Genomic DNA, 24,751 nt, shown 5'->3' on the forward strand with positions numbered 1-24,751 from the left:
ACCCTGTGTCTCCACACCGCACAGTCTCTGGAGCTGTGCCTGTGTGGTCAGATGATCTTTGCCATGCACAGCCTGTTATGGAGGCAACAGGTCCCATCAGGGATCAAGGAGGTTTCACCTTGTCCGTAGATGTAAGTGTCACCAAGAGGATGGGAACGGAGGGTGATGGAGTAGGAATCCTAGGGTCAGCGGCTTCCCTGGGCAGCAGAGCTCTTGCTGCACATCTGTTCCCATGGTGCCAAGGCAATAGTGGTTTCTGAACAGATGCATTACTGGGGAGAAAAGATGGGTTTGCTGAGTAATGACCACATGGTTATTACTTTCTAAGCTCATCCATAATCTCCATGGTAACGTCCTCTTTGGGGGTCAGATTGCTCCAGCAGACATTAATTTTATGGTGCGTTTTACTAATTGTTAACCTCCTTTCTCTTCTGAGCCAGATTCTTCCATTCCAAACCACCTGCCAAATGACAGCATGGTCTACGCTGCTGTAAGCAGTGTGCTCCCGTGCTGAGACTGTCATTATTCTGCACCACACCCTTCTGTAATGTCAGAATTCATTTTGTGCTTTTCAGTTACCATTTTGATACACAGGAGCCCAATGAATTATGCTTTCATAGAGTGAGTGAATGGGTATTAGTTTTGTGGTGAGTTGCAAAGAACAGAGAGAAATATTGGATCAAGCATAAAAGTAGAAATCACTTTCTGATAGGTACCTTTCCGAGAAAGCGAGGTATTTTACCAAGTTGTAGCTATATTGCCTCAACTACTACAAAAATGATACTGTTATTCTTGTGTTGGTCCCATGAAGGTTTCTTCATATCAAACTTACCAGAGTGATAGCTTAAGCGAAGTATGGTTTTGGATGTTGTTTCCTTCTCTTAGGTGTCCTACATTTGTCTTCATTACAGATATGTGATTAGCATCCTCTAAAAAAAATTGACCTCAATTTCAATACATGTTCATTTTCTTTCTTATGTCCCTAGGCAGGGCAGTGAAATCGTGCTAGAGAATGATGCTTAGACAGTTACTAAGATATAGCCTAACAGATTTCAGGGTTAAGAGCTATCTAGTAAGAGTCAGTTATTATCCCACATGGCATTATTAATGATGTAATGGCAACCTTTATAATTAATATCTGCCAGAGATGGAGAGAAGATTTTGTTGTTCTGAAAATTTGCTCTGACTGCCCGAAGACTGACTGGTACATTCTGAAAACAAAATGACTCACTAGCTATTCAGGAGAAAATGACCATACGAGGGGGGAGAAAAAAGAATTATACTTACCTTTTTCTGCCTGTGTAGCAGGCCCCACTGAGAGAGCTAAGGAACAAGAATTTTTAAAGCTGAATTAAAAAGGAAATATATGGGATAAGGAAACCGTCTGGGGTCCGGAAACATAAATAACAGATCTCTGAAGTCTGGAAAGGTGTTGTATATGAGAAAAGCCTTTGATGAGATGTTGACATTAAAAGGGATCTCTGAGGCCTCTGCACTCAGTTATATTGCTAAAGCGCTGGCATGCCCGGCCCTGGTGGACGGGGAGCAGCTGGCATCCACTGGCAGCGATCTGCTGGTGGCAGCCCAGGGATGCTGGCGGGGACGGGGGCTTTGGTTGGTGGTCCTCTGCAGTGCTAGCCAGTGGTCCTGTGAGGTGCTCACCGGCAGTTCTGCGTGGTGCTGGCTAGTGGTCCTGCGCAGCACTGGGGGCTGCAGCCTCTGCAGCTGCCATAACCCAGAGACTCCAACCCCCGGTGAGGACAGCGGTTTGGAGATTTAACCGGCAAACATACAGAGTTAATACAAACTGAAATTTTAAAAATCAGTCAGAAAGTGCAGGGTGGCTTATTTATTTTTAGAAGATTGGTTTTTTAAAACGTTTTTCTGCTCCTGTGAGAGAGATTCCCTGACTGTGCAATATAAAGCTGGGTATAAATTTGGCTTTATGCAAAAAGCGTTATCAGATGCACAGAATAATTACACATAAAATTGCCACTTTAATTGACACAAGTCAGCTGGGGGAGGGAGCAAACTCTTCTTCACAGTTTGTGGTGAGAATCTAGACAGAAAAGCGACCTTGCAAGACGATAGTATCATTTTAATTGAGACAGACAGAGGTGTTAGGCAAACACATGTTAATTGCCGCAATTGAAATTCAGGGCTCAGCCTGACAAAGCACTGAGTACGTCCACTCCCTGGAGTCAAAAGGAAGCACCTTGGAGGTTTGGGCCTTTGCCAGAACAAGAGGGTTAATTTTGAGTCAACAATTCAGGTTTCCAGACTGTTCCAGACTGTGCTGGAGCGGTAGCAGCAATGTAAGCAGCAGCTCCCACTGCGTGCAAGCAATGGGACCCATGGGTCGAATTCCTGAGCCCCGAGCACAATCCAGAGCCCCATGGCCTGGGCACAGAGAGAGGCGGGAAAGCAGTCCAAAAGCTGGCTGTTCCCAGGCAGCTGAACGTTAAGTCTGATGCTGGTTCCTGACAGGGACACAGGCATGTGTTTCATCCGCCCAGGAGTCGGAGCACAGACGACGTTGGGCTGCCCGCACTGCACACCTTTTCTGTAATGGCATGGGCCAGTTACTCTCAGGAGCAGGATCAATACTCTCCTGCACTTGGAAAAGCATAAATACATATTTTTCCATAGTTTCATAGCAGCGGGGCTGGATGTGATGTGCCTCTACTGTCAAAGCCAGGCTGCTGAATAAAAAAGAGTGTATCATCCACAGGGCTCAAATGGAAATGCCTGATAAGGAGAATATCCTTCTTCATGCAGTGCAGGGATACCAAAATGCAAGTTCAAGTGCAGGTACCTAAACCCTTTCTTTTACCCCCAACTGAGGGGCACCAAGGTCTGCTGGCCTTGCATGATCTCAGCCCACAGCTTTCCAGCTCCGCTGAGGTGCAGAGTGTTGCAGCCACTGTCTCCAGAGGTGGTAAAGTGTGAAATGGAGATGGGAATAGAAATGTCCTAAAATTTTGGAGGCAATTGTAAAAAAAAAAGAAAACAGGGAGACAGAAATAAGGCCCCTACAGTCCTCTGCTTTGATTAAAACAGCTGCTGAGAGGAACTTCACATTTTAGGTTTGAAATAGGTGGTGGCAGAGAAAGTACCTAATGTGAATGTTTTTAATAACTAACTGTAAGGGGAAAAATATTTTCCCTACTAATATTCAGAGGATCATTTCCAAAAAATCTCCCCTTTGACCACGGTAAGGATTTGCCAGCAGCTAATTTCAGTGGCATCTGGCGCAGCCTTTCAACTTGCTCCTGCCGCAGTCCTCGTCGGGGAGCAGAACGAGCCTGTGAGATTTCCCTTCCCTTTTCAGCATCCCCTCTCTGTAACTTTCCCCTCTCACCACCCCTTGCCAAACCTCTTCTTCCTCGCCAGGTTTCACCGGCGGCGCAGCAGATGCAGCCCACGCAGACGATACAGCCGCCGCAGCCAACTGGAGGTCGCCGGAGGAGGGTGGTGGATGAAGACCCGGATGAGAGGAGGCGGAAATTTCTGGAAAGGAACCGAGCCGCCGCCACGCGCTGCAGACAGAAGAGGAAGGTCTGGGTGATGTCACTGGAAAAGAAAGCAGAAGAGCTCACCCAGACAAACATGCAGCTTCAGGTGCGAGCCACTGTCTGTGCCCCCAAGGACACAGAGGGGCTCTTTGTGCTCAGAGGGGCTGCTGGTGCCCACGGGCCCTCATCACCTTCAGGGCTGCCCCCGCACAGCTGGCTCCTAGTGGGAGCATGGGCATAATCAAAGTCGATTAATCAAGATGTGTGCGCTTCAATTAAAGAAATAATTACATTTTAGGAGGATAAGCCAGGAAAAAGCTGTCTTGGGATTTAGAAGCCTTTGCTAGATGGAGTTGTATTTATTTTCTTTACTTGTCACTGCTTTTTGTGGGGATTTTTTTTGAAAGTGCCATTAACTCGGCTGTAAAACACTTTTTCAGAGCAGGGCATGTAGCTAAAGCCTCAATCAAAGCCTGCGAGATAGGACTGTGAATAGATCAGTCTACCAGTAAGGAAAATGAAACGGATAGATGAAAAAAACCTGAATATGATAATAAAAGCCTTTCTTACAGTGCTGCCGTTATGGTGGGCACTGTACTTCTGTCCCATCCAGAGATGTGCCTGTGTGCTGCCAAGAGCAGAAAGACCATTCGCGTAACGGCACTCCCCCAAAGCACAGAGGTGTGAGCGGCACCCAGGCACCGGCGGTAGCGGAGCTGCAGGTGACAGCAGGCCTGCCACCATGCCACCGAGCACGGCAGGCTGCCGCTTTCCCCCACGGGTCTGCCCTCCCTGTTCTGATGCAGAGAGCCAGAGTATTTCCTGAGTGGGTTAAAACATTGCCTGAAGTATCGCTGGTGCTGTGAAGTTAGTTCATTTGTCAGCGTATGTCATCAAATCTGGAAGCCAAATTGACTTCAGAAGAAGTTATGAAATAATGTCACGGTTACCATAAACCCAGCACATGAGCACCAAGTGCCATTTTCGGTCAGTTCTTCCAAAGTTATGGAGCAGTTTCTGTGTTCTTGAGTTTAAACTTTGCAAAAGAGCCTGGCTTAAGCTTTGTGGCAAACCAAACCCTCTCTTTCTTTTCTAGAACGAGGTTTCCATGCTGAAAAATGAGGTAGCACAGCTGAAACAGTTATTGTTAACACATAAAGACTGTCCGATAACAGCTATGCAGAAAGAATCACAAGGATATCTAAGTAAGTAGCTGGTATGTTTGCACTGTCTCCACACTCCTCACAGGAAAGCAATGTTTCCAGTTCTTCCCTCCAGAACCCCTTGTCGGTCATTTTATCACTTGAACTCTGTCTTCTCAAACATCATCCGAGGCATCCAATCTCCTGCCCTTATTTATCCAGCCCTGCTCAAACCCAGAAAAGCCCTGGTTTGCATCCCACACAGCAGAGCTAGCCTTCCCCACCCCTCCCTTCTGCAAGGAGATGCACACGGATGGACGCTCTCTCTCCCCTGTGGAGTATCCTGCTTGAACTCACAGCTCCAAACCTGCAAGAGTCCTCCTGGGCACAGTGCTGCCAGCACCTTAAAATAACTCTCAAAAGGAAAGTTAAAAAGGAAAACATTACAGTCCCCTCCAGCGAAAATGGTACTGTGCTCTGACAGTGGCGCAGACCAGGCGTGACGCAGGGTTTCAAGGTTTGTTAACTCTTTTTTAAACTCTTATCTTTCGTTTTTTTCAAAAAATTCTTATCTAATGGAGACATCGAATTGATCCTGTCTGGTTGATGCATTTTACCAATGTGGTAATTTAGGGACAAATTCTTTGCTTGGCTCTAGAAGGGCTCAGAAGAGCTTCAGGGTTAGTATTTGCTAGATTGTGGCATCCTCTTAAAATAGAGCCCATTTCTGTCTCCTCTGCATCACTATGCATCTGGCTCTTTAACAGTACTCAAAGAAAAAAATACATAACTGCATTACATGCCTATCAACTGTTTCTTGAATTAGATTTTCTGTGCTGCAGTGCACTGCACTCCAATTTTGATTCCTGCTGGAGTGAATAAAGCATTTAAACATCCCAACTGATTTTATAGACTTTAAGATACCAGACTTTTTATCCCAACATTGCTTTCATAATCGTTAAGGTCTTGGACTTTTTTCAAGGTCCCAAATCCTGAAGTCAGGTTGATATCAAAGAAGCTGGCTTAAAAAAAAAAAAAAAAAAAAAACACAACAAAAAAACCAAACCAAAACAAAAACATGAAAAAACCCACAAACAAACAAAAAAACCCACAGAAAAAGATCAGAAGACAGAGAGTGTTGGATAACTGTGTATTTTGAAATCCTGGGACTTGTGCATGCCTCTGGTTGTTGGTATTGCTGCCGTAGTAGTACATCCCTTTTCCAGGAGCATCATCCAGCCTGGGCTTGTTACTTGGATGGAAAAATGAATGTTGTCTCTGTGCCCTCACCCCCTTCCCAGGTCCCGAGAGCAGTCCTCCCGCGAGCCCGGTCCCAGCTTGCTCCCAGCAGCAAGTCATCCAGCACAACACTATTACGACCTCCTCCTCCGTCAGCGACGTCGTGGGAAGCTCCACTCTCACCCAGCTCGCCAGTCACAGAACAGACATCAACCCCATCCTTTAAAAGTGGTTGATCAGAAACTGCTAGGGGAGTGTGGTAGCGTATCAAAGCGTCCTCTCTGCTAAGGACATTTGCAACCGTAACTCAAGCCTGGAAGATTCCTCAGTTCTTGAAAGACTCTGGCTTTCATTTTTATAGTTATTAAAATGTCTTTTATACTTAGTTACATAAAAGGGAGTTATGCAATTAATATGCTATCAGCTTGAGAAATGCTTTGGTGCTTTCTCCAGTTTTTTTGGTACCAGTTACTTGTTTATAAACCTAACTGTTTCTGTACATAGTCATGTTTCCTTCTCACCAATCTAGCCTGAAGCCTCAGAAATAACGGAGTTGTGTTAAACTGCAGCTTGTTAGCCAATGTGAGGCATGAAAAGTATTAAACAAAGTCGTACATAGGTAACTAGAAGTAATTAGGCTATAAATATAGAGAGAGGGCATCTGCTGACAGCATAATAAAAAATGAGTTAGCGTTGTGCTATCAGCAGACCCCATCTTGCATTCAGAGCCTCTTTCAAAGCGGTTATATAGGATGTGGCTATCAGGACAAAATCAAGCCCAAATAACGTGCTCTTTTGTCTAGCCCTCCCCCTTCTCCTCTCTCCCCTATCCTGGCCTTTTTCTCCTCCAGTTATTCTTACACCTTGCTTTTCCCTTCCCTTTTCATCCCCCAGCGCTTTTTTTCCTGCTTTTTTTCATTCCACGGCTTTCTCACTTCCCTCTTTTTTTCTCAAAGAGCAGTGATGAACAAGCAAAAACTTCAAGCCCACCTAAAAACTGTTGGCACGGCTGCTGCTTTCACTAGCTCTTCACCCGCAGCTGGGCTGCGCTGAGCATTTGGCTTTTAAAAAATAGAAATGCTCCTGATTTAGTGTTTTTAATAAACAGCGAAAGGTGAAAGCAGCGCAGCCCCAGGTGAAGCAGGATTGAGAGCCAGCTGTGTTGATCCTAGCAGCCCTGTAAGCTTCTGTGGCCCAGTACAGGCATGGCAAGCAACACCTGAGAATCAGCAATTCTTTTGCACTGCCAGTCATTAACACAGAAAAATCCATGTAGTATATAATAATTCGGAAAAGTTCTGTTCCTTAACCCAATTGCATTGTTCTAGCAACATAAGCTAACAGCCTCAGGTTTCATGGGCTATAAATGAGAAATAAATCAGTATAATAGTTCTGACTGGTTGGAAAAATGCCATTTTTAATTCCCAGGGAAAGACTTGCTCTCTGCAGGCGTTCTTTTAAGCGTCCACAGGCCGCTCCTGAGCTGGCAGACAGCACTGTACCTTCACTGACTTTAATGGCACTTAACGCCCGTTTACTGCGGGTAAGGAATTGTCTCATTAGGACGCTAAATAATTTTCAGAAGGCATGCAGCCGCTAAAAAGCACTGCAAGAATGGCAAATCCCACTGCACTCTGGATAAAATTCAGAATTCAGTCCTGCAAAGAGGGTCTGGAAAAAGCCTTGTGCCACAATTAAGGTTTTTGTTTGGACTCTGGGCCTGCCCCTCAGCACGACTGATTTGCATCCTCGAGAGGTACCAGTGATTGATGGGAAAATCAGATGGAGATGATGCCAGTTAATTATGCTGCCTTGCTGTATATTGGGACTTGATTTTGCTCTCAAATCTGTCAGCGGCAAAACCTCCTGCTGCTTACCCGAGGAGCGGGCTCCGAGCTGGTGATAAATGTTCAAACATTTCGAGCTGCATCTTTAATAGCAAAAGCTAATTCACATTATTCCCGGAAAATCCTCTAGCCCTGAACATGCTTTGTTCTGAAGCAAAGTTCTCCCCCGAAAGACTGTGTCTTTATGTTTTAGAGGAGTCGTGGGTTTTAAAAGGGTGGCTCTTCTCTGTGCAGGAGGGAGAATGAAACAACTGAAGTGTGAGGCACTGTAAGGAGCAGGGCCTGCCTGGAAGAGAAAGCAAAATTCTGAGGATCATTCATTTCTGAATTAGTTCTTATCTTTGTAACTAACTTGTTATCAGTATTCTTTTCTTTAACAGCTCGCTTTCCATTTATGCAAATACATTCAAAAGAAGATTTTTAATGTACAGTGTAAATCTTGACTTGATTATACAGTCTAAGAACCAAAAAAAAATTATGAAAAAATACAAACATAAAGGATTTTCTATTATATTTTAGACAAACATATACTTTTAAAGTGTTTTAAATACTGAATCTATAATTTTTTTTTAACCTCCAGTTGTAATAGCTAAATGGTTTTGCTTCATCACGGCTCCCAAGGGAACTTTTTTCAAATATGCAGTCGAGCAAAATGTTCCAGCTGAGTATCCACCATGTAAAAAAACCCAAATAAGCATTTCCCCAGTGTCTGAATTTTATCATTCACCATCAAAAAGAAATGCCATGGCAGGGTTAATTTAAAAAAAATTCCCTCTATATGGGTAGCACTTAAATACATTAAAAAATAAAAATCAAAGTTGTTAGTAATATTAGAATACCCAGTTGAGCTACACTGCACTAGAATTACGGTTTAGCTTCATTTTATTCAGTCTCCTCAATTAAAATATTTAGCTGTTAAACTGAAAGCCTCTACATTAAAAAGAAAAAAAAAAAAAAGAAAAAAATACAAAAACCTTGCCTAAGTTTTGTTAAATTCAGCAACTTGACAGTTTGACTGATGTGTATTATATATAGCTCAATTATTTCTTTTTTTAATGCTAACTAGGCAAGCCAACCACACATGTTGGCCTAAATGTGTAATTACAATGAAATGTCTCCTCTCTATACTATTGGCCTTTAGGTATAATCCTTGCTAGTGATGTGGAAATAAGTAAAGGATGAAAAGCTATTTGCTATTGCTTCTTGTAACTCTGTCGCAGGTTCACAGGCCTAGACAACACGCAGCATATTTATATCAGCTATATCATTGGTAAAAGGACCAACCGTACCAGGCACCTTATATTATGCATCAGATTTGCTTCCACATGAAAATGCTCTTGTTTTCCAGGGGAGTGATCCTGCAGCCTTTCCTCAAGCTGCTGGTCCAGCCTGGCACTGGAGGCTGCCTGAGCAAGGGCTGCGGGAGAAAGCCCTGCCCCACTGTCCCCAGGATGTCCCTCTGCTGCGCGGTCGGGGGCAGCGGCCTCTTCCTAAACCCATCACTCTAAATGCACTTCCCAGGCTCTTTTCGTTCAGGAGAAATCTTACTTTTCTACAACCTACTACTGGAGACTGCTCTGCTTTCCTCCTGCCTCGCCGATCCAGCCCCCCACTGGGCTCCGTGCCCCGTCCCGCTGCCAGTGGACAACTGGGATGGCTTCCTCACCCACTCTCCTGGGCTCTAGCAGGGCAGCGAGCCTCAGCCGGCGCCTGGCTCAGGAGGAGGTATTTCCACGCACGGCACCTCTCGTCGTGCAACATCAGAAGCACGTTGGAAATCTCAGCCACGGACAACTGCAATACTTTGATCTGAAACAAGCGATGCTGTGATATGGTTCCTTCATCCCCGACCCCCCTTCCCCGTGTCAATTTATGCAAGCCATATTCATAATGCTGCCTGTGGGAGACAAGTAGTTTGTGTGCTATCATGGTGTGTTTTATAAGGACGATGATGATGATGATGATTTATGGAGAATTTCACGCTGTTGGGAGTTAATTCCTGCTATGAAGCTAAATGTCTGCTGCCCATCTTCTGAATAGTGGAAAGTCAATGGTTCAGTGCCTCAGTGCGTGTGGATTTAGTGTGTTAACTGACTCTGTCCTGTTAACTAACAAGCCAGCTATAACTGTTGTTAAATGCCCAACTTTTGAGGATTCATATTTTTTTAAGCAACAATATTTAGTGTTGAAAACTAGCCTTTTAGTTTAGGCAAAATATGCTTTTTAGCAGCTAATACCTTTTTTAAAAAAGAAGCGTATAGAGTGAATTTATGAAAATTCATGAGGACCAAAGCAATTTTAAAACAGGAATCTATTAATTTAGTATTCACATAGAATTTTATAAAGTATTTATTAATAAATGTTATTTTAACACATTCCATTTGAACAGTATTCTTGTACAGAATCTGTTTGTTTTTTTAAAGTTACAATATTAGTTTTGCAATAAATTACTCTAGGTGTGTGTGCATCTTAATATTTCAGGGTCTCAAGCAGAAGTCATCCATCTAAGATGGAAAAGCTTGCTGAGGTCAGTTGTACAGAAATTCCTAGAATTAAATGTTTTCCTTAAAGCAGCATCTGCTTTTTTTTTTTTTTTTTTTGGTAACAACAAAACAAATTATGAACCTTCACTTGTTTCCTTTGTATTGGAAAACGTGCTCTCTCATTTTAGAAAGCATAGGTCAACATATAACTGGAAAGCCTGTCTTTTTTTTTTCTCCTTTTTTTTTTTTTAAGGCTGATTTTATACATCGCCACAGAAGATCTAACCCCATCCTTGTTTCTTTTCTAATATCACATAGTGAGTTGCACTATACTGCCTTATCATTGCCTCTTCTGTCCTCTTACTAAGCAGTGTTCCTTAGATTTAGACCATTGAAAACTCCATTATACATCAGAGAAAATTACTGGAGGGGGAAGAAGATAATAAGATTGATCTGTAGACATGAAAACTAAGCTGTGCCTATAAAACAAAACCAGTTACAACTAATTAGTATCTTATTTCTACGTTTCAATTATTTATATTATTTTAAAATTGCACTTTAGCTCTCACTCTCTTTCTTGCTCTCCCTTGTTGAATCATTTATAAATACTCTTGTAAAACATTTGCACCAGATACATTTATATGCTTCCACTGGTGGCATATCTACAACTTGTCTCTCACACCTGCCCAAATGGAGAAGCTGAGAACAGCCAGTCTGCAGTGTGACTTAGACTTTACACCCTCTTCATGACAGCATATAAATGTTTTATTATGCAAAGTGTGTGAGGCAGCATCTAAGCTACATTTATAATCTCTCATCCCGAGAACCAAAGTGTCCTGTATATCGTTAAGGTCAGGAGACTGGCTCTGTTGTGCACTGTCGTGCACTTTGACTGTTGTCCAACCCACGGTAGCTGTGAAGCTGCAGTGATAACAGTGGCCATACTATGTATTAGAGTCCTGAATCAATAAAATATGTTGCCTTATAACTTGACTAGGGACAGCACCTTTAAAAAAAAAAAAAAAACGAATAAGAAAAGAGACTGAAAACTTCCAAGGACAAACAAAAGCAATAAAATCTCAAGTGATTTGAACACTAAAAAAAAAATTGTTCAAATTTTCAACATCTGAAATAACCATCTTACAGCAAAGACAAAAGAGACTGTTTACATCTGTAACCTCTTTTTTCCAGAGCTTACATTTACCTCAGTTTTATCAGTGGCTTTACACTTCAGAGATAAATTGCTTACCATTATTGGTTTTCTGTAGCTTTCAAAACGACTTTATAGTAAATCCTAAACTGCATGAGGCCAAAAATATCAGTGTTCACACACACTCACAGACAAGATTGATTCTCTAAGTGGAAATCTGATCCTTTCCCAGGCTCTCCTTGGACTGGAATCAATAATTGCAACTCGCTATATTTAAACCAATGTGTAATACCTGGGATTCAGGACCTCCAGTTCTATATTTATGCAAATTAAATGTTAGTGATCTTGAGTTTCACCTGGTGGAACTGCTCCCAAAGCCCATGGTAAGAGCATGCCATCTGATGCCGTGAGACTCTTAGACCCGAATCTCTTTCTTGGCTAAAATCTGTGCGACAGCCTTCGGAATGGAGACTGAAAGCTCCTTCTGGCTTTGCAGAAACTGCAGCAGTGTTAGGAAGCGAGGGAGGTGGGAGGGCTGATAGGGCATTTCAAGGGAAATGTTTTCCTTGCTGGAATTTAGGAAATTCCAGAGAAATTTTTTCCCCACCCCTCGGAGCCGAGATTGCAAAGAGATCCCTGTCAGAGACAACATTTACTGTGCTTCCACAAGACAAACTATTTTGCACGAGAGGTGTATTCGCTCTTCTGAATAATTGCCACTGAGAGTTTTGCCAAGGACTTTATCATTGGGACCCAAGTGTTTCCCAGCCCATGGCCGTGAGCTCTGTATCCCTCTCTGTAACAGCTCCGTTCAAACACTGGGTAGCCCTCATCAGTGAACATTGCTTCTTCAGACTATTGCCGTTGTCCTGGTTTTAAGGAACTTTTAGCACTGCTTGGAGTAAGCCTAAACTATTGAAGTTTATATATAAATATATATATATTATATTAAAAAAAGGTGCTGTCACAGTAAGTTTTGGGCTTGAGGTTGTTTGTATTGTATGCAAAGGTTTTGTGTTTGTTTGTCTGTTTTATTCTGTAAAGCAACCACCTTCCTTACTGGAGGGAGATAATTTTTTTTTTTTTGGTACATAAGTGTAAATACTTGCTGCAGCATTTAATATGTTTAATTTTATGTTAAGCTTTTTGTTGCATTGTGAACCCATTATTGTTACAAATGGACAATGAGTTCATTGAGACTGTTCAACTAGGTCAGATTTTTACATCTCTTTCTAGCTAGAAGAGAAAGGAATTTTGTGCATTTGTACAAATGTTAATAATATCACCGCAATTCCAATATAATAAAGCACTCAAATACAAATCGTTCCAGTAGTTTGGCTGTGTCTATACCCCAGACATTTTACAGTGCAGAAACTACTGCAATTACACCAAGCTGCTCTTCAGTATTTCTATTCTAAGCTGCAATCCCTCCTCTCCCCTGAAATCAGAGGAGGACCATGGTGCTGAGCAACCTCCCATCTGGCAGTAGGAGTGAGGGGTTGTGCAGACCTTACAGCCCACCATTGCCCTCCGGCAGCTGAGGTGACTTTGCAAGAACAAGTTCTCTAAAGCTTTTCCAAGCAGGGAGGCTGCAAAGCCTCAAACAAAAAGACTTACGTGGTGGAGCCTGACGTGAGGCCTCCACGTAAGGATGAGACAAGCTGTTATTTTACTTTTCCTTGCAGCTGGAGTGTGCTTATATCAAAATACACTCTATGCTTGTTATCCCGCCAACCTCGTCTCTTGCCAAAAGCTGCCTGGAAATGGATTTCCTGCTGGGCTAATTAGCTCTAATTGTGATGCCCCTGTTATCTTGCCAACCTCATTTCTCACTATAAATTGGTCCAATACAGACCTTGGCACAATAATGTGTAAACTGTAATCTAAAGTTAGTCAGGATGGACCCATCTCTCCAGTGGGAAAGCCAGCTTTAGATTAATGCAACTTGACGACCTTGCTGGCAGTCCCAAAGCGATGGCCTGGCCCGACGGAGTCTGAGACCTGAGAGGTGCAGCCTTGGCTGCAGGGACCAGCCTGCCCGCAAGCGCTCAGTCCCAGTGTCACGCTGCGGGAGACTGGCCCCGTGCGGCATGACTGTGCTGCTCCCTTGGAGGCCCTGGCATGGGCACAGCTTCTGCTGCTCTCCCCCTGGTTTTCAAAAGGCTAAATCTGGCCAAGAGCATTCACCGTCCTAAAATGGGTAGGAAAAAGGCAGAGCCATGCTGTTGTTCCCATTCTCCCTTTGAAAAAGCTGGAAGATGGGGCAGTGGGTGCACATGGCTCCCTCTTTAAGGGGGTACAGCAGACATTTTCCCTAAACATAAGGCATGGCATTAGCTGGAGCCATTTCTGAGGCCGTATACCCTGCATTTTCCAGCCCTTTAAAGTAGGGCTGTCATGCCACAGCTTATTTATATGGCAGGGCTCTTGCTCTGGGACCAAGTACTGAAAGAGGATCATCACATCTGTAAAAATAGATGCCTCTCATGAAGGCATATCACAGGACTATTTTATTGTCCACCCAGTTATATTTACACCTGACAGTATGAGCTAAGCAAGATGTATTCAGGCTGAGGTAACACTGCCCTTTCCAGCTGATTCATGGTTTCCCAAACCTGATCACAATATTTGTTCCTCTTCCAAGCAGTCCACTGTTACTATTGCTCTCTCTGGGCTGCTCTGGACATCATAACAAAGTTATTATTAGACAAAAAATGAATCAGTGTAAGCATACGCTCCTTTCCCTTTCCTTTGCAGGGGTGCAGCCAGAACTAGACTGAGCTGAGGATGCTCTGCATCAGCAAGAGGGTTACCCCAGCTTACATCAATGCAGAGAGTCTCCTTCCCCCTGCCACACCAGCCCCTTGTGCTTTGGCTGGACCCGCTTTGCCTCTCAACCTGCCCCCAGGTTTCTCCTGAACTCAGACTGCAGCCTCACCTACTTGCTGTAAGGGCACTCAAAACTAATGGCAATGTAGCACAGAGTTTGGGTAGGGATGATAAGCCATCACGGAGGGCACTGTATCCCTAAGGCATTGGCACAAAGCAGGCAGCATAACAGAGCAGGAACAACCATCTGGAGAAAGCTGACACCTCCCAAAAAAAAGGGGGGTGTGGATCAAACCCAAAGGAGCCCAGACATAAATGGAGGCAAGAGCTGAGAAATTTGAATTGATCTTGTGCTAAAGAAATCTTTCAGCAGGGGGGATGGACAAGCAGACAGACAGGAGTGGTTTTTTTGCTAGTTTTAGGGTGATTTTGAAAAAAAATAATAGGATAGAAGGAACACTGAACATGCAAGGATGCAAGCTCTCTGGTATCACACTGACTCTCAAGATAAGAGAGCCAAAGCAAGTCTGACGCCCCTCCTGGGGGGGGGTGGGGGGGGGGTGTCCCCACATGCAGCACTTGGGAACAGTCTCAGAAATGGTGTGGTTGGTTCTGCTCCCCTCTCCAGCAACCCTTGCCACTCACAGCTCCAGCAAAGTCTTGCAGTACAGTCCTACCTCTCAGCTCTCCCTGCCCACCCTGGAGCCAGTGCTGCCCAGCTGAAGGCAGGCAATGGGTCAGTTCAGAGGGAAAACCAGTTTTCCTCTCTGCAATAGCTACTGGCTGCTAAGGTCCCACTGCAGAAGACTCCAGCTCTGGGACGACCCCTAGAATTACCTTGTTGCACCCACCTTCTTTACAGAAAGGTTTTACTCGCAGGCATTTGAGAGCTTGGCCCACAGGGAATAAGCACAAGATTAAATACAAAACTTCCTGAGGACTAGTTTCATGGGAGTCAAAAAATTAAGCAATAAGAGTGGGAAAGGAGGGATCAAAGTTAAACCAGGACTGCCACCACTCTTCAGATCAGAGCTCGTAACTGAGAGGTTGGGGCCATTTGCTCAATTATTTGGTCTGCTTTGTTATTGCAACTGCCCTAACTTCTCTTTGCCTCTGATCTGCCCTGCTGCAATATGGACATTGTTTTAGCCGTGCTAAGCAGGGCATTAGTACTTGCCATTTGCTTAAAACTCTCTTTCTGCAGCACTTGAGCACCATTTTTCCTCCAGACTGCTCTATTCTCCAGTGCAACACAATGCCTTGGTATGAGAATGACCCCACAAAGCTGATAAAATATTTACGACGCGTGTTCTGATTGTGTTAGGTAAGCAAATACCACGAAAGTCCAACCATTAGTGAACCTGATCAGCCCGTTCCCCCAGGACTTGCCCGCAGAGCAAGCCAGAGCAGCCTGAACTAGAAGCAATGGGGCAGCTGCCTTTCCCAAAACAGAGGGGAGCTTGAAGGTGTATTTTGCAGAGCTTTAAGGAATTTGCAACGTGTGTGCCCCACTCTAAAAGCAAATAATATAGATATAGCTTTAGATACAGATATAGATGATATAGATAGACATAGGTTATATAGATACGCATAGGCAATATAGATAGATATTCAGATGCAGATGGTATAGATGTGTGCATGTGTGTGTACGTGTATATACAGCAGGTCAGCAGGTGTTTTCACAGGGCATTGCATTCAGCTGACAGCAAGTCAAGTTAAAAGAAAGAAAAATACTTGACATAACTGGCCAGTTCATGAAGGAAATTGAGTCAAGAAAAAATAAATAAAGGCAGAAACAGATTAGTTTAAATCTGGGGCCCTCTGGATTATAATGGATCACATAGGAAGACAGGAGGCTTTGTATGGAAGGACGCTATATCCTCCTAGCACTTTCTCTTTTGTTTCACTAATCATTTTCATTCTGTGTTATAAGGCGGCCAAGCCAATTCCAGCTTAGTAAAAGTTTTTCTTAGCTTCAAGAAGCTGCGCTGCAAAGACAACACGTAGCCGTGGATGAGAAAAAGGAACCATTTGCAGTGGGACACGACCGCAGACTCCAGTTACACAGCATTGTATTTGGTATCACAACACCGGCCATTGTTTTGGCTTGGGTTTTTTGTCATTGGCGTTTTGCTGTAGCTAATCCTTGCACTTTGATCTAAAAGTTAAATTGTCAGAATTAAAGTTAAAGCCAGGCAGTTTTCACAGGCTAAATGGGGAGGACAAGGGATTGCTTTGCTTTTGTCCTGCTGCAATGGTGGCTTGCCTTCAGAGGCAAAGTTTTTATCATTCATCTGGGGTAGGTGCAAGCGGCACTGAGCAAAACCCCCTTTGCACCTAATTCCCGCAATCCTAAACTCATTCCTTAAATTAGCTGAGGGACTATTAGCCCTCTGCAAAGGTGTTCCTGCTACCTCTTCGTGCTAGTACTCCATAGGAGGAGGTGGGGGGCCTGCAGGGACACCCACAGCCCCACATTTCCACAGCAATAGAATGTGGTTGCATCCTGGCCATGCCGGCAGCAAGGTTTGCAGGGGTCCCACTGTACTGACCCGCCTGGCTCTGGCACTGCAGGTGACTCCTGCCACCACAGTGCAAAAGCTGAGCTAAACCAAGGTCCCGTCGTTCACCTGACTACCTCAAGCCAATCTGACTGACTAAAACCAGGGAAAAACACAGGAGAAGGCTATTTATTGCATTACCAGCATGGCAAACTGGTGTGGCAAACCATGCAGCTCACTTTCTGCCAAGCCCTGCGAGGGCAGGTGAGAGCTGCAGGTGGGTGGGCAGGGAGTGAGCAGAGCACGGGGAAGGCGGTGGGGTGGAGATGGCCAAGATCTCTTGTGAGCTGCTGTGTGGTGAAGCTGTACCCCGGGGCTGTGGCCAGGGCACCAGACAGAAACTCGAGCGAGATGGCCACAGCTTGTGCCATTAGTCGTGGTGGTGCTGCCCCGTTGTCCCCGTGAGGTTTATCCACTTGAGTGCACTTCTGGTGCTGACCCACCAGCAAGGCTTCACCCAGAGTTGTTCTTCCCCTCCAAAGCCCATGAAGCCAAAAGTAGCTTTAAACGTGACCTGCTCTCTGCCTTCAAAGAGTCAGCAAACCCCACTCTGCAGATAGAGGGGAAACCCAAGCTGCTGATTAAAACAATGCACTTTTTTCTTCTTTTTACAGCTGCTTTCCAGAGCAGAACTCAGATTTTTAATTGCTTAGGATAAGCTTCAGGCATATTTTCATGAGGCCAATTTTCTCTGCCATGTTATGCTGCATGTCACTCAAGCTCCTTTTAGCTCTCACGAAAGTCCTTGCTCTTCTCACAAAACAATTTCTCCTTCCTTTGCAAGCCCCAGTCAAGCGCAGGGGGCACACGGTGCTGAGCCCTGCTGAGGGACAGCGCTGCAGGAAGAAGCATGACAATCAACACAGCCCTGGCACTCACAGCTCATTTCTGGGGTGGGATGAGAAAGGCCCATTTTTCCTAATCAGAAATTAAGCCCCCTTGGCTTGCCAAAGCCACGGAAGATGTCAGGATCAAGGCAGTCCCTTTTCCAGGAAAGCTCTGCTTCTAACATGGTATGAGAGCAGCAGGATCCCACTGGTGCCGCAAAGCGGATCTCCATCAGCCACTGCTGGGCTAATCAGAGCCAGCAGCTGGGAGGGAAAGCCAAGGACAGCTTTTAAATGCACGCAGCGGAGAGAGGAATGAAAAATATTAATTTTAAATGGATCGACGCTGGCCTTGGAACTAGGCAGGCAAACATCCAAGCCTGTCAGGAGGGAGTAATGAGGGCTTTTAAATTAGATGTGATCACCTATCTATGGCTGTACAGAGTGTTTGCTGTGTATCCCCTGTACCTTAGGGAGAACCCCAGACACGTAAGTTTACAAGCATGCTGTCCGTGTACGGGCTCTTTCATCAGAGAGTTTCGAAAGCTTCTCAGGCTTTAATTTAGTACCTTAATTACCCCAGGATTTAGGTAAATACAATTGTCTTCATTTTTCCCAGCAGCACATAGAGAGGAATAGACTGACAGAAAAAACAGAAAACATGAGCGCATCCCCCTCTTTCCTACCCCCTTTCCTTCTCTTGCCCACAGCCTGTACATCAGGGCCCCAGCAGGAGACTTCAGGCAGGTGAAGCTTTACCTGCTGAAGCCATATCCATGCAGTCCTCTCTAGAAATCATAATCCTTGCCCTCAAGGAGAAACGAGCTGTTTTGCTTTCCATTTGTGTTCTTCAAAGTTCTGGCCAAGCTCGTCCTCATTAGGAGGCCATTAAAACACTGATGTTCTTCACATTACAATTTCCTCTTGGATTGGATGGGAAGAGTTTTATACGCTGTAAAAAGATTCTCCGGTTCTGACATCTCTTTTTTTTTATTTGCCCAGACCAAAAGCTTGCGAGGAACAGAATGGGAAACCATATCGGTATTCAAATAAAATGCCACAATCATCCAGTGAGGCGAGGGGAAAGCCCTGCAGTCTCATTAGCCAAACTTGCACATGGTTCTAATCAAATGGGTGGGAGGGAGACATTCCCTTGGCCATGGATACCACCGATTTTTTCCTTAGGTTCCAATTCTGTAACTCTTATTCACCCGAAGATAAACGGGCTTTTCAGGCAGGGAAAGAGGGCTTTGGGACCAGGCTCTAATGCTTTTCATGTATTCAGTTGTCACTTGCCTTTTACATTCAAATTCTGATGGGTCAGACTTCCTAGACAGTGTCTTTCAACACCTAATAACTCACATGGCAAGCTCCAATGCTAATACAGACGTCTTCTTATCAAGCTTGAAACAGGGGGTTTTGGGGATTCTTTTAAAGACACTTTTTGGTGCTCTCTCCCTCTACTTTTATACTGAGTCCTTCACAAGGATTATTTATGTGGCATTTCTTTCCCATTACACAGTTGAAAACATCACCTGTTTTAGCAGGAGATTTCTGGGGTGAGTGTAGAAATATTTTGAGGAATTTGGTCACCGCCATTTGTTAATGGAAAATCTAGTAACCGAAGTAGTTTCTTTTAAAACCACAATAAATTTTATATTTGTTACTGCTGGATTCCCATTAAATGCATTAATTACAGGAATGTTTAATGAAGCAAATTAAAAAAACCCCATTATGTATAAAGCACTGTGAAAAACAAGGTATTCAGCAGAGTTTGCTCTTATATACTCTTAATAAAAGAACTTACCTTAAGGTAAAAAGCCAATAAAATAACCCATAATGTGCTATGGGACCCACCGTTGATTTATAATGCATTACTCCTTTAGCAGTAAGCAACTTTTGCACAATACACAGCAAGCTTTTATATATTTATATATAAGAACTTTTTTTCTTCTAACAAAGATTTATTGAATTTCCCCAGAGCATATTCATTTTCTAAAAAGTTCTTTGTTTTGCTCTACTATATTACTTGTAATAAAGGCAACAATCTCCTTGCTGATTGACACTTGTGATATTAAAATTACAAAAAATAGGAAAGTCAGTATCACAATATCTTATATAGAAATATTACTCTGTATGGTCTATGAGACTAAATGCAAATGGAGTTGTGCTAATACCTGGCATTTTGCAAAACCGTAGCATGTTGGGCCAGGGTGAAATACGTGTTTAAATTATCGTAAAGTCCCAGTTTCTAATTCCTCCCAGGAACTATAAATGAGTAACTTAAATAAGTTCATACACCTTCTGTTCCCCCAAATTTAAATGATGAATATGTAAAACCCATTCCAACAAGTTCAATTTAACCTCCGAGAAAGTTAAATTATGCATAACATGATTAACATGGTTGAAACCCTTGAATACAGGAGGATTCCCTGAAATGCACTTGCCAATCCTTCACATGTCATCAAAGACTGTTTCTTCAAGCACGATGTAATGTCTCATGATATAATGGAACAGTTCTTGGTGTTCCCTATTAGTCACACTGATTATTGTAGTTGGCACAGGGCCCTCTCCATGTTCGTTCCTCAGAGGTATGTTTGTTCTCCCATTCGCTCCACTATAAAATCCCCGGGTTTTACAAGGGCCCCCTTCCACCTCAGCTTCACCTGTAGTAATGGGAGGTGAACGTGCAAGACCCTCATCCTACACATGCAGGAAGACCATCCCTCCGCAGTCCACGGTGGTTTACCACTGTATACACGAATATACATGCAGAACTGTGGCCTACAAGTAGAATAAGTGCAAGAGCTTTTTTTGAGGGAAAAAATTTCCCCTCTGCTTGCCTTGGTCACCTGAGAAAGGTCTGCTTTGCAGACACCAAGCATCCCCCGTGTTCACACGTCTTTGGGGCTGCAGAGCGGAGAGGAGACGTTTCTCTGCCCACTTCTTCCAGCTTCCCCGCAGACACTGCACAAAGGCCTTTGCCACCCGCTCCCACAACTTCAGGCCGACGATGAGTGCGGCCGTGACAGGGCCCCGCTCGCTTGCTCCCTCACCTGCCGCCACCCCCAGCCCCGCTGGGGACAAGCCTCGCTCCCACCTCGGCCAAACAGGCAGGTGGCCGAGGACAAACCCGCGGAGGCCCCAAGTTTTGCGAGGTCTCCGGCAGATGTGTTTGCTCGGCCAGGCAGCCCGGGCACTGCCATACAGTCAGGCTGCGGCCGTTACAGACGGGCCATCCCGTACCGGTACTCGCCGGCGGCGACGGGGACAAACCCGCGGTAACCGGGACCGCACACGGTGGTGGTGAGGCACGGCCCGGCTCGGCTCGGCTTGGCTGGGCACGGCCCGGCCCGGCTCGGCTGGGCTCGGTGCGTTCCCAGTCCGGCCGTGCCCCCCTGTGGCGCGGCCGGGAAGCTCAGGCGGCCGCCGCCGCTTGTCCCCGGGCAGCCCGGCTGCGGGGCTGGCCCTGGGGCGAGGGCCCGGCCGGCCCGGCCCGGCCCGGCAGCTGAGGACAGCGCGGGGCGACGGGCAGTGCTGGTGTCAGCCCCGGGTGCGGGCCGCTGTCAAAACCAGTGGTGCTGTTTTTCCTTCCTGCCCTAACCCAGGTGTGTACAGGGCAAACTGTCCCCGTGAGCTGATCCGATTGAAAATTAGCTCATCAAATGCCATCAAAGTCAAAATTGCCACCAAAAGGTCTGGAATTGTTTCCTGCCCACGTCAGCCAACGCCGCGGCTGCATGGTCACTGGGTCCCACACAAGGAAGAGACAGCGCAACACCTTTTTTAGAAGGAACGGGGAACAGTGTTCATCAGGTTGGTGGCAACCCCCAGAGTGCACCAGGTTAGCAGCAACAGGGAAATGCTGCCCTGACGCACATAATGGCTGTCCTTTCTCAGGGCCACTCTTTCATCTGGGGAGGGTTCACCATGTGTTCAACGGGGTGGCATCTCAGTCTTCCTGCAATGCTAACCCAGGAGAAGGGAAGGGGATTGCACTTCTGGTTTCTTCCCTTTCCTATTTCAGAGCTGACAATTTTCACTGTCCTCTCACATACCTTACTACACACCTGAAACTGCCATCTACTCCTGTTTTTCAGCAAAAAAAACCCAAACCAGCTATGAGGATGCAGCTGAAGGAATGTGAATGAAGAATTCCATCCAAGGAATGAAAATAAGGGAATTAAAAGAGCCGTCATCATAAGTAGCACCCTTACTGTTTACAAATATATGTATCTCAGCTGCTTTCTCTGTGGACTGTGCAATTTCTCTTACCAAATTCAACTGCTGTAGAAGTGACAAACTGAAAATTTGACAAGAAAGTGCTCAGTTGGAGTAAAGCTCCAGAGCTTATAAAGAGCATACACAGCCATGTGCTGTGAATAATGAATCTCTCTCTTCTGTACAGCAAGGGCAGTCTTCAGCTTTCTGAAGCTTTTCCTGTTAAAATGCTAATCCTGAAAGAAATTAAACAAGCAGTGTGGAGGTCTCTATAGAGGGGACAGCACAGTTTTCAGAGGGACCCTCTGCATGGGGCGTAAATAAATGGCAGGGGTTTGGTAGCAGAGGATGACGAGCGTAGATGGAGGCTATGAATATTCAAGTGACAAGCACAGACACTTCCGAAACACGCGAAAACACACCATTACCTGCTAAAACTTCTGTCCATCTAGGGAGCACATGGTGCCCCGGCTCGGACGTATTTAAGAAAGCAAGTAGCAGTCTTCAGGGATGAGTGATGCTCTTGGAGATTTGGGGCTAGAGATACTGTGGAGGAGGTGGCTGGAGAGAGAAGGGCTCTTGGCTGGAGGTGCTCCCTTGCCATAGAGAGGGACACAACTGAGGGACCCACACAGAAGCAGAGACAACCCTGGGGGACTACCACCAAGGGTGACCCAAGTAAGAGCAAAGAGCTGCAGAGGGAAAACAGCAAAAAGCATGCAGAAGTCAAAAGAAACCAGTACACCCAGCACAGCAGACAGAAAACCCCTGCCTCACCAAAGGGATGGGACAGACCAAGTGTAACCAGTGTGGGAAATCAGAGAAGCTGCAGTGAGGCAGGGCTAGGAGATGTGTTTGGCCTAAGCTGAGCATTGGGAACGGGAAGAAAACTGTTTACTTCAGTGTTTAATTGTTGGTGCTTTGTTTTTCTCAGTACCCTAACCGGTAATCAGAGGTTTCTGTTAATTGGCAATAAATAATAAAGTAAAAATTCCACAAATTGTGACTATTTTTTCCGTGACACCCACAGCACTTTATGCTGGCTGACATGAATAAGGAGGCCATAACCCTTTATTACCCATTCACACCGTAAATCTACCCTAGTACAACATAGTCTGCACTCACCATCTTGAAAACTACATTATTCATTGCAAAAGTTACTCATGCATTTCCAATGGTATAACTCATCTTTGGACCTACATCTTATGGGAATCTGGCAAATTATCATTTAAGTTATTGATGCTTGAGGCATCAATGGAAGAGCAGGAACTGAGAAGAAATCCAAATCTTTTGGTCACATGGGACTTCTCAAAGAAGCCAGATAGGTTTTGTACAGAAATATTTGGAAGTTTTCAGGCCATGTGCAAAGATTTCAGTCCAAAGGATTGCACGTGCATTTTAGGTAAAACCACTAAAACAAGGGGTTTAGAAAGTAAGAGAAACCTCAAATATCTGAATAAAATTCTGAGTTGCACACATCCTACAGTTAAAACATTGTAAGTAAATAGGAGAAAAAATACTGTTATTATTCACCAGTAAATTGGTTTTCTCCATTTTGCTGTGTGTTCCAGCAACTCCCTTTTATTGAAGGGATCCTTAACAACACGGTACAGATATCCTACTTAATGCCATTGTTTAGAGTGAATGTCTGAAGCGGACAGCCCCAAAAAATAAAGCAGCCCTTTCAAATCATGCTACCGCAAGTGGGTTTTGCTGGAAACTACTTCTAAGAAACAGTCCTTAGGATAAAAACAAAGCTGAAACCTTCTTCATACTGATACTCCAATACAGAACAAAAGCTACCTGTGCAAGTGCTGATTTTTATGCCTGTGCCTAACTTTTAGGGACTATTTGTAGTAGTGCAGATAAGCACAAGCACGAGTGTTTGCAGAAACCGAGCTTATCTCCAGCCCGTATTAGCAGGATTCAGGGTACTCAAGCAGACACACACTGCTTTCTCTCAGGAGCCACAGGGTGAATAGCCTCCAAGTTTCAGATCTCCTTTTCCACTTTAAAGTTAAAACTTCAAAAGTCTGCAGTAAGAACCTTCAGGGATTAATGTAATTCATTCTTTCCTGTCCAAGTTTTACATTGTGGGGTTATTACGCCGCTCACCACAACTGCAAGCTCTTGGCCAGAGACAACTGTTTCAGTTTATTTTAACAGGGTGTTTACCTTATTAAAGTAATAACAAAGAAGGATGATTGCATTAATTATTACATCAAACTAGCTGCCATGGCACTCCCCTGCCAACCCTCAAATCAATTAGTTGCATCTGTAAGTCGAGTGATTGAAGGGTTTTTTATTATTATTCCTTTTCCCCTCTTTTTTTTTTTTTTTAAATCCATTTTGCCATTAATAGTGTCTCTTCGAGTGAAAGCTATTGTTCCTCACTGAGAGGATGGGAAGATTTAGATGATCTCCTAACATGTGGTAAGAGGTTCAAGGCTTGATTCATGGTTACTCAGAACCTTCTGAAGTGATACATACCCCACAAAGTGATTTTAAAATGCCACTATTTTCAACTGATAGCAGTTTAAACTCGCCTTCCCCTCGTGTAATTGGTTACAGGGATGCCAAAAAGCAGTAAACCTTTGGGTTTGTCGTATCTCTATGAATGAGTGGCATTACTGGTATCACACTAATGTCAATCCAGCATTAAGAACATGACCAAAATTAGCTACATTTCTTGGTTTCATATTAGGTCTAGCTTCCTAAGGTAAAAATGCATGTGTGCTGTATGCAGTGGAGTGAGCGTACGTCTTTATTTCCCTCCTAGTAACTTTGAAACCACTGGACGACTTCAAAAAGTCAAATGGGCAGCAGCCACAAAGCTCCAACCAGTTTCATGAAAGGAAAGAGAAAGAACGCCTGCCCCGTCATTGAGGGAGAAGCAAGCACAGTCCTCCCCATCCACATGTGAGGCACAAAGCCTCG

At 44.5% G+C, this 24,751-nt stretch overlaps 1 protein-coding gene across 1 annotated transcript in view; it reads left to right on the forward strand.

Moving 5' to 3' along the window:
• Nucleotides 1-6,122, forward strand: part of CREB5 (cAMP responsive element binding protein 5) — a 212,907-nt gene extending 206,785 nt beyond the window's left edge. Inside the window, exons 8-10 of the mRNA XM_086468150.1 lie at nucleotides 3,394-3,621; nucleotides 4,612-4,720; nucleotides 5,959-6,122. Coding sequence (XP_086324276.1) covers nucleotides 3,394-3,621; nucleotides 4,612-4,720; nucleotides 5,959-6,122 — 501 coding nt within the window. The remainder of the gene's footprint in view (nucleotides 1-3,393; nucleotides 3,622-4,611; nucleotides 4,721-5,958) is intronic.
• Nucleotides 6,123-24,751: the final 18,629 nt, after the last annotated feature.

The sequence above is a fragment of the Leptosomus discolor genome, chromosome 7 (assembly GCF_034619465.1).
Source record: "Leptosomus discolor isolate bLepDis1 chromosome 7, bLepDis1.hap2, whole genome shotgun sequence".
In the NCBI taxonomy this organism is placed as follows: domain Eukaryota; kingdom Metazoa; phylum Chordata; class Aves; order Leptosomiformes; family Leptosomidae; genus Leptosomus; species Leptosomus discolor.